The sequence below is a fragment of the Aotus nancymaae genome, unplaced genomic scaffold (assembly GCF_030222135.1).
Source record: "Aotus nancymaae isolate 86718 unplaced genomic scaffold, 86718_ANA_hifiasm-v0.15.2.pri h1tg000058l, whole genome shotgun sequence".
NCBI classification, from domain to species: Eukaryota; Metazoa; Chordata; class Mammalia; order Primates; family Aotidae; genus Aotus; species Aotus nancymaae.
This window is the reverse complement of record NW_026988472.1, coordinates 10,346,811-10,355,427: the sequence shown is the minus strand read 5'-3', so window position 1 is coordinate 10,355,427 and position 8,617 is coordinate 10,346,811. Positions and strand designations below refer to the sequence as shown.

Below are 8,617 nucleotides of genomic sequence, written 5' to 3'. Positions count from 1 at the left end.
ACAGCCATTGGGATGCACTAAGCGGAGCACTTTCTGAGCCCTAGGACACCGGGGTGCATTCACTGAGTGAATGGGGATGTGCTACTAATAACTAACACTAATTGACCACCAGCTGTGTGCCCATCCTCTTCAAGCATGCAACTTCCTTGTTCCTTACCTTGTTATTGTCTCTTTCTCTCTGCCAGAATGTAATCCTCACAAGGGCAGGGTCTGGAGTCTGTTTTGTTTTTTGTTTACTGCCATAGCACAATGCCTGGCACGAAAGAATATTCTTTTTTTTTTTTGAGACGGAGTTTCGCTCTTGTTACCCAGGCTGGAGTGCAATGGCGCGATCTCGGCTCACCGCAACCTCCGCCTCCTGGGTTCAGGCAATTCTCCTGCCTCAGCCTCCTGAGTAGCTGGGATTACAGGCACGCGCCACCATGCCCAGCTTATTTTTTGTATTTTTAGTAGAGACGGGGTTTCACCATGTTGACCAGGATGGTCTCGATCTCTTGACCTCGTGATCCACCCTCCTCGGCCTCCCAAAGTGCTGGGATTACAGGCGTGAGCCACCGCGCCCGGCCCCGAAAGAAGATTCTTGAATTAATGAATGAAGGTTAAATTATAATTTAAGGGCCGGGCGCAGTGGGTCAGGCTTATAATCCCAGCACTTTGGGAGGCGGGTGGATCACTAGGTCAAGAGATCGAGACCATCCTGGTCAACATGGTGAAACCCCGTCTCTACTAAAAATACAAAAATTAGCTGGGCATGGTGGCACGCACCTGTGGTTCCAACTACTCGGGAGGCTAAGGCAGGAGAATTGCTTGAACCCAGGAGGCGGAGGTTGCGGTAAGCCGAGATTGCGCCATTGCACTCCAGCCTGGGTAACAAGAGAAAAACTCCATCTCAAAAAAAAAAAAAAAAAAGTATAATTTAAAAGCCTGGCATGAAATGAGCACCTTCTGCATGCTTATCACCCACTACTAACATATAGTTCACTTTTTTTTTCTTTCTTTTCTTTTTTTGAGACGGAGTTTCACTCTTGTCACCCAGGCTGGAGTGAAGTGGTGCGATCTCAGCTCACTGCAACCTCTGCCTCCTGGGTTCAAGCCTCTCCTGCCTCAGCCTCCTGAGTAGCTGGGATTACAGGCGCCCACCACCACATCCGGCCAATTTTTGTATTTTTAGTAGAGATGGGGTTTTGCCATGTTGGGCAGGCTGGTCTCGAACTCCTGACCTCAGGTGATCTGCCCACCTCGGCCTCCCAAAGTGTTGGGATTACAGGGATGAGCCACCGTGCCCGGCCCACTTTTTAATCTAGTTTGTTATCTCACACCCCAACCAGAATATAACCTTCATGGGGGCTACAGTTTGTTGTTTATTGCCCACCTCCGTGTCCTTGCCACATAGTAGGTTCCCAATAAATATATGTTGAATAATTAATAAATAAAGACTACATTCTAATGATAATGGCTAACAGACTGCATGATTTACATTTTTATTTGGTTTTTTGTATTATCTGCCTCTGCCTTTTAGAACATAAACCTTCTAGGGGTGGCAATGTTGAGTCCCTACTGTCTGGCAGGCACTGTGCTGGGCTGGGATTCAAAGGTGACCAAAACCGGCAAAATCCTGCCCTCCCTCTGCCATGGGGAGGAACTGTTAATGGGCATGGGGATTCTCTTTGAGGTGAGGAAAACGTTCTAAAATTTAGTTATGGTGATAGTTGCACAACTTAGTGAATGTGCTAAAACCCGTTAAATTGGACACTTTAGCTGGCTGAACTTGATGGGATGTAAATTACATCTCAATAAAGCTGTTTGAGAAATCCAGCCTTCACAATTGTCTGTTTGAGTGAGAAGCGAAGGAGAGACCGGGAGGTGGGGTGGGGTGGAGCGGAAGAGAAAACAGCATAAATCATGTATACATAGCATGCAAATTGGAAGGTGATCAGCACACAATAGGCACTCAATAAATGTCGAAATAATGACACCTCACTGTCTCCTTTCCCTCAGATGGTCTCCCCTAAGGTTTCCCATTGTCTTGCTTCTTCTCTTCCCACTTGCAGAAACTGCTGCCCACACCTCTACCCTGAGCTGCCTGCTGGGGGCATGGAGCTGCCAACAAAGTCTGGCACTTTCGACCTGGGCCTGGCCACATGGAGTCCTACCTTCCAGGGGGAAAACCACCGGGCTCAGGCACGCCGCAGGGATGTTCGCGGGCAGCTGCCTGAGTACAAGGCAGTGGTGGTGGGCGCGAGTGGCGTGGGCAAGAGTGCGCTGACCATCCAGCTGAACCACCAGTGCTTCGTGGAGGACCACGACCCCACCATCCAGGATTCCTACTGGAAGGAGTTGGCCCTGGACAGCGGGAACTGCATTCTGAACGTGCTGGATACAGCAGGGCAGACCATCCATAGGGCCCTGCGTGACCAGTGCCTGGCTGTCGGTGATGGTGTGCTGGGCGTCTTTGCTCTTGATGACCCCTCGTCTCTGATCCAGCTACAGCAGATATGGGCCGCCTGGGGCCCTCACCCTGCCCAGCCTCTTGTCCTCGTGGGCAACAAGTGTGACCTTGTGACCACCGCTGGAGATGCTCATGCTGCTGCCGCAGCCCTCGCGCACAGCTGGGGTGCCCACTTTGTGGAGACCTCAGCCAAAACACGGCAAGGTGTGGAGGAGGCCTTTTCCCTGCTGGTCCATGAGATCCAGAGAGTCAAGGAGGCCATGGCAAAAGAGGACAGGGCGAAGTCCTGTGTGGAGAAGGCCCGGCACCAGAAGGCCACCTGCCACTGTGGCTGCATTGTAGCCTGAAGGTCTTGGCCAAGAAATGTAGACCCTCCCCAGGCCAGGGTGATTGTTTGCTTGACTTGAGACCCCTGAAGCAACTAGCTTTGAGGGACACATTCCATATACTAGGGAAAGATGGACACTTCTCTTGTTGTCACTTGGTGAGGGGCTTTTTGGTAACACAGGAGTGCCTAGTGTTGCTTTTGTTATGTCAAGTTGAGAGATTTTGTGCAAAATTAAATAAATGGTGTTTCGGGTTTCAAAGCTGCCTCCGTTCCAAGTGTTATGTGGGTGGGAGTGAGACTGAGTAGAATGTTACTTGAGTTGAGAATTCTTTCATTCAAGAAATTCAGGGGGAGCCCACTGTGTGACAGGCTCCGCTTTGGATACAAAAGAGACACTTAAAAACCTGACCTTACAGATATGACATCATGCCAGACAGTGATAGAGGCTACATATTAAAGGCAGGGGAAGGAATAGGGTGACAGGTCAAGAAAAGCCTTCTTGAGAGTAGATAACATCTGGACAAAAACTTGGAGATATCCAGGGGCAGAGGGACTGGCCAGTGCAAAGCCCATGGCCATAAATCAGCTGCCACCATAGCAACCCTCAGTATCTCTAGGGCCTAGGGCAAGAGTACAGGTAGGCCTCTATACTATATAACTAAATATGTGAACATTTAGACATTACTAATCAAGTTTTACAAAGTAAATGAAATACACCCTATCCTCCCACTTTGGCAAATACACTGTTAGTGACCTGGATGCTCAGGCTCCAATTTCTCAGCCTTCTCAGAGTTCCCCACCAGAATGTGCCTGTCTGCCAGAGTGTGTCTGTATGGGGACCTCCCGACCCCCCAGTGCTCAGCCCCCTTCCTTTCTCTCCCCTGCATCAGGAGGTGCTCATGTGTGCCTGCGACATCTCAGTCAGCACCTCAAGCTCTACTCATGTGACACACAAAGTCACCCCTTGGCCCTCAGGAGGATGGACCCTTGGAAGATGATGGTGCACACCCTGAAAGTGGCCTCAAAGCCTGGGATCCCCATACCCAAGTGAGGTCTAAAAGGGGGACACAAGATCTGCGTGGGCACTGCCGTTGTCCATGTGGATGCCTTCCCCTCCACCCCTAGGAGAGGCAAAGACTGAGCAGGTGATGGTTCTAAAGTGCAGGACCCAGGGTAGGGGCTCCTCTCCCCTAGTCAAAGGGCCACCACCACCGCAGGCACCACCGGCCCCTAGAAACTGCCACTAACACAGACAAGCACAGAGCTGCTTCAGATCATGTTTATTGTGGGGCCAGGGGGTAGGGATCCTCGGGTGGGAGGGCTGGCTGGCCGGGGAAAGTTGCTCTGAACGTGCTGGCGGGGAGCAGTGCGCGTGGCGGGATGGCGGGGGCACTCCTGGGTCCCACGGTGGACGGGATCCGGGCTGTTCTCAAGGTGGCAAGAGGCGGCGTGCAGGCATCTGGGGCGCTGGGGTCTCTAGGCGTTTCACGCGCAGCAGCGCCCCCAGAACGCCCTCAGGGGGCACCTCGGAACCCACATCCTGGTCAGCAGCGCGGCGAAAGCGGCGCGGGGCTGCCACCCCGTCGGAGTCCGCGCTACCTGCAAGAATCCGTCCCAGCAAGTACCTGCAGGGCCGAGCGCAATGCAGTGAGGCTGTGTCCGCTGTGGGGCGTTCCCCGTCCCCTCCCCCGGGGCCAGGCATCCTTGCCCCTACTCCATGGAGCCAGGACCTCACTCCTAGGGCCCCAGGAATTAGGGGTTCGCACTCCACGAGGGATGCAGACGTCCCAGTTCCTCGCCCTCGTCCTCCTCGGACGCAGGCGCCCGATCCTTCCCCAACCCCTGCCGGGCACCTCAGCAGCTCAGGGTCCACGTCGGGTGTCTCGTCGCCGGCGTCCTCGGCATCCGGGCCCGCGGGGCCGTCGTCGTAGACCGGGGGACGGGATCGGAGCGCCGCGGCGGGGACGGGCGCCGGGACAAGCTGGGCTGCGAGGGCCGCAGGGTCAAGGCGGGCGCGGAGCAGGGCGCGGGCGAGCTGCGCTGCCGGCGCGTCGGGGTCGTCGTCCAGGCCCAGAGTCGGGTCAGAGTTGCGGGGGGCGCCCCAGACGCGCAGCATCTGCGCCAGCACGCGCGCCTGCTGATCCTCAGCCTCCTGCGCCTCGGCCCGCGCCCGCTCTTGCCGTTCGGCCTCCAGTAGATGAGCCAGCGCCCTCGCAAGCTCCTGCACCGCCCCCGCCGCCTCGCCTCGGGGCACTGACCGCCGGAAGCGGCGGGGAGCGCCAGTCTCAGCCAGGGGCGGCGACGCTGCGCTTAGGCCGCGGGGCTCCTGCTGGGAAAATGAGGTGGGGGAAAAGAGGTTGTCAGCGTCGGTTGAGCCAGGGACTCCCAGCCCGGGAATCTCCGTGGACCTCAAACATCCCAGATGCCTCCAAAAGCGGACACCCCTAAGGCCACTGGAAACCCCCAAATATCTCCAGACACACTTAAGACCACCAGAGATCCCCAGACACCCCCCCACCCTCACACCACAGCGCGCCAGTGATCCCTTGGTGAGGCTCATAATTCCTCCCTCCCCATCCTCACTCCTGGAGACCGGGTTTCTTCATAGAAGTGGTGATGGTAGATATGACAGTTACAGATTTTTCCATATTAATATTGTGGACAATAGGAACTATATGAATAAAGTTATTCATATATCATTTAGCATGTGTACGAGTTCATCTGTAGAATAAATTATCCAATGACAAATTTTCAGTTCAAGCAGTTTTGAAACCATTTCCACAAGTTTAAAGACCTAAAAGAGGGTACCAATAATCTGAGCAAGGAATAAAAGATAAAAATGACCATGTGTGCCCTAAGTGCATACAAAAAAAGAGAAAAAGAAAAAAAAATGACAATGAAAAGAAACATACAGGCCACATAGAAATCTGTTTAAAAGGAGTGATGCCTGCAACACAAATAGTCAATAAAAGAGTAGTACACAGAAGATACAGAGAATTCCTAAAAAGTAGTAAGAGAAAAACAAACTCATACAGAAATAGAAAAAATACATGATCACCTATTTCACAAAAATGATTACTAAACATATGAAAAATTGTGCCAGGTGTAGTGGTTCATGCCTGTCATCCCAGCACTTTGGGAGGCCAACGCAGGAAGATCACTTGAGGCCAAGAGTTTGAGACCAGCCTAGTCAACATAGCAAGACCTATCTCTACAAAAAACAAAACAAAACAAAACAAAACAAAAATTAGTTGGGCACACGCCTATAGTCCCAGCTACTTGGAAAGATGAGGTGGGAGGATCCCCGACTCCAGGAACTCAAGGTCACAGTGAACTCAGATCACACCACTGCACTACAGCCTGCATGACAGAGGAAGACCCTGTCTCTATGAAACAGAAAATTAAATTAAAAACCTCATTAGTAATCAGGGAAAAGCAAATTAAAATGCCAGTGAGATACTATGCATAATATAATCAAAAGATTGACCCAAGTCAAAAAGTATGATAATATAAAGTGTTGATATGAATGCAGAAAAATGGGAACTCTCATACTATGCTGGTGAGAATTAAACTGGCAAAGTAATTTTGAAGAGCGGCTTAACAACATCTAAAAAGATGCATACATCTTATGACCCACTCCTGGGATGTTATGCCCCAGAGTAGTTTTGGCACATATACTACTGGTCACAAGTTCATGAAAGATGATGGCAGCACTGTTCATAATAGCTTAAAGTGGGGGAGGAGAAAAGCCTGGAAACAACCCGATGTCCACTGACAAACAGAATGCATATATAAATCACAAATCATGACATCCTCATAGGATATGATATCATGCAGCAACAAAAATAAATGGATTATAGCCACATGCATAGACTTGGATGAATCTCAGGACCAAAGTAGAGCCAAAAAAAAAAAAAAAAAAAAAAGGCAAGTTCCAGAATTTCACTGCAGACTGCTTGAGACTACCAGACACTCTGAGGACTTCCTAGTGACCCCTAGTGACTGCAAGGAACCAGTCACCCAGTATGATTCCATTTTGATGTTCAAAAGCAGGAAAAACTAAACAATGGATTGTTTTGAGAGCTACACATATGTGATAAGCTACAAACAAAAGTAAGGGATTAATGGACAGAAGATACAGAATAAGGACTATGGGGGCATAGGGGCTGCCATGGGGAGGGGCACACAAGGGCTTCTAACTCTCAGTCAGGCTCTATTTATTCTGCTTAGTGATTGTACATGGGGGAGTTATTTTGTCATCATTTACACTGTACATTTATATTAAACATATTCTTACACAGATGTAAGGTAACTATTTTTGTAAATTTCCCATCTTTGATACAGACAATATTGAAGAACCAGAGGAGGATGCCTCTGCAAGTGCCCTTGCTTGGTGCCCCCCACTCCTCAGTCACCCTGGGGTATCACACTCACCAGCAGTCACAGCTTCACACACACTCATGAAGACTGACAGACCTGGAGATGTCACAAATGCAACCCAACACTGCCACAGCCACATGCAAGGACCTGCACACATTCACATCCGCAGCTGCTCCTGCAGTTACACTCACCAAGCCACCCAGGTGCAAGGACATGCACCATCCTTAAAGACACAATGCAGCAGAGAGACATCATGGCTCCTCTCCTCAAGATGACACAGCTCCACAAAGAAACAGGGAGAAATAGCCTCAGGGACATCCATATGAAATCCCAGGCACTTGGTCCAACAGAACCACTATGGGAATGTGGACCTGGAGATGCGAAGACCACTCCTTCTCAAGCGAAATCGAAATCACACACAGACACACACACACACACAAACACAAACACACAGAAAGAGAGAGAGAGACAGAGAGAGAGAGGGAAGGGGAGAGACACGCCCATAGGACATGCCACCATACATATAAGGATTCACAAATATACACACGGTGTCACTGAGAAAACAGTCGGCCCCACAAAAGAATCGCGCCAAGAAGTATCCCGGTACCACACACACTACGTACCCAGACACACCACGGCACCTTTGTAGGACACTTGGAAGCGCTCAAACCAAAGAACACACACTTTCAAGGACACGACACCTCCACACCGCTGTCCTCACATCACACGCAAACACACCGATGCGCGCGCGCCCTTTCTTAAAGTGCCCTAGTGCCGTGGACAGCGCCACAGGCACGGGGCGCGGAGAGGTGGGCAGGGCACGGCTACCGGCGGCGCCCGGGACAACACCACCCGCACAGGCAGAAACCGAGCCGGGTCTCAGGTACGCCGTCGTGGCCTGGGCGCGGACCAGCGGCCGGAGCCCAGGCCATCCTCGCCGATCTCTCCGCACGTCCTGGGAACCGGCTCGGGTGAGGGTGAGGTAGCTCAGCCCCAACCCAACCCTCTTCGGTGGCATCCTCCCCCAACCCCCACCCCGCGCCGGACTGGGGTCGCACCTTTACCGGCCGCGCGCAGAGCGCGGGGGGCGGCCGAAACAGGCCCAGCAGCAGCAGTACCAAAAGGCCGACGCCCCCGGCCCGCGGCCCCCGGAGCAGCGGCGACCCCGCCATGCTGCCCCAGCGAGCCGGGCTCCGGACGGGCGGACTGGCTGGCAAATGCGCAGTGCCGGGGCGAGCTGGCTAGGCAGTGGCGCTCTGCGGCTGCGCACGCCCGAAATCAGGCCCCCCCTGCCTCGCCAACCCCTACCCGACGCAGGCTCATCCTCCGGGAGCTGCCAGCCCCTCCGGCCCGCCGTCGCCATGGAGATGCCCAAAGGGCAAGGTGGAGAGCTGGCGGTTGCCATGGCAGTCGGAGGGCAGTTGCTGGGGCAACAGACCTCACTGTTACCTTAGCAGACA

General features: G+C 52.5%; 2 protein-coding genes across 2 annotated transcripts; one reads left to right on the top strand and one right to left on the bottom strand.

The window, feature by feature from the left end:
* Positions 1-1,186: 1,186 nt before the first annotated feature.
* Positions 1,187-3,030, top strand: ERAS (ES cell expressed Ras). Its single transcript, XM_012471653.3, has one exon. It carries the CDS (start codon positions 1,999-2,001, stop codon positions 2,794-2,796), a length of 798 nt encoding a protein of 265 aa, XP_012327076.1. The 5' UTR covers positions 1,187-1,998; the 3' UTR covers positions 2,797-3,030.
* A 1,011-nt stretch (positions 3,031-4,041) lies between these two features.
* On the bottom strand, positions 4,042-8,404 carry PCSK1N (proprotein convertase subtilisin/kexin type 1 inhibitor). Its single transcript, XM_012471652.2, has 3 exons — positions 8,216-8,404; positions 4,631-5,103; positions 4,042-4,402 (listed from the first exon to the last, which is right to left on the bottom strand). Exons 1-3 carry the CDS (start codon positions 8,327-8,329, stop codon positions 4,207-4,209), a joined length of 783 nt encoding a protein of 260 aa, XP_012327075.1. The 5' UTR covers positions 8,330-8,404; the 3' UTR covers positions 4,042-4,206.
* Positions 8,405-8,617: the final 213 nt, after the last annotated feature.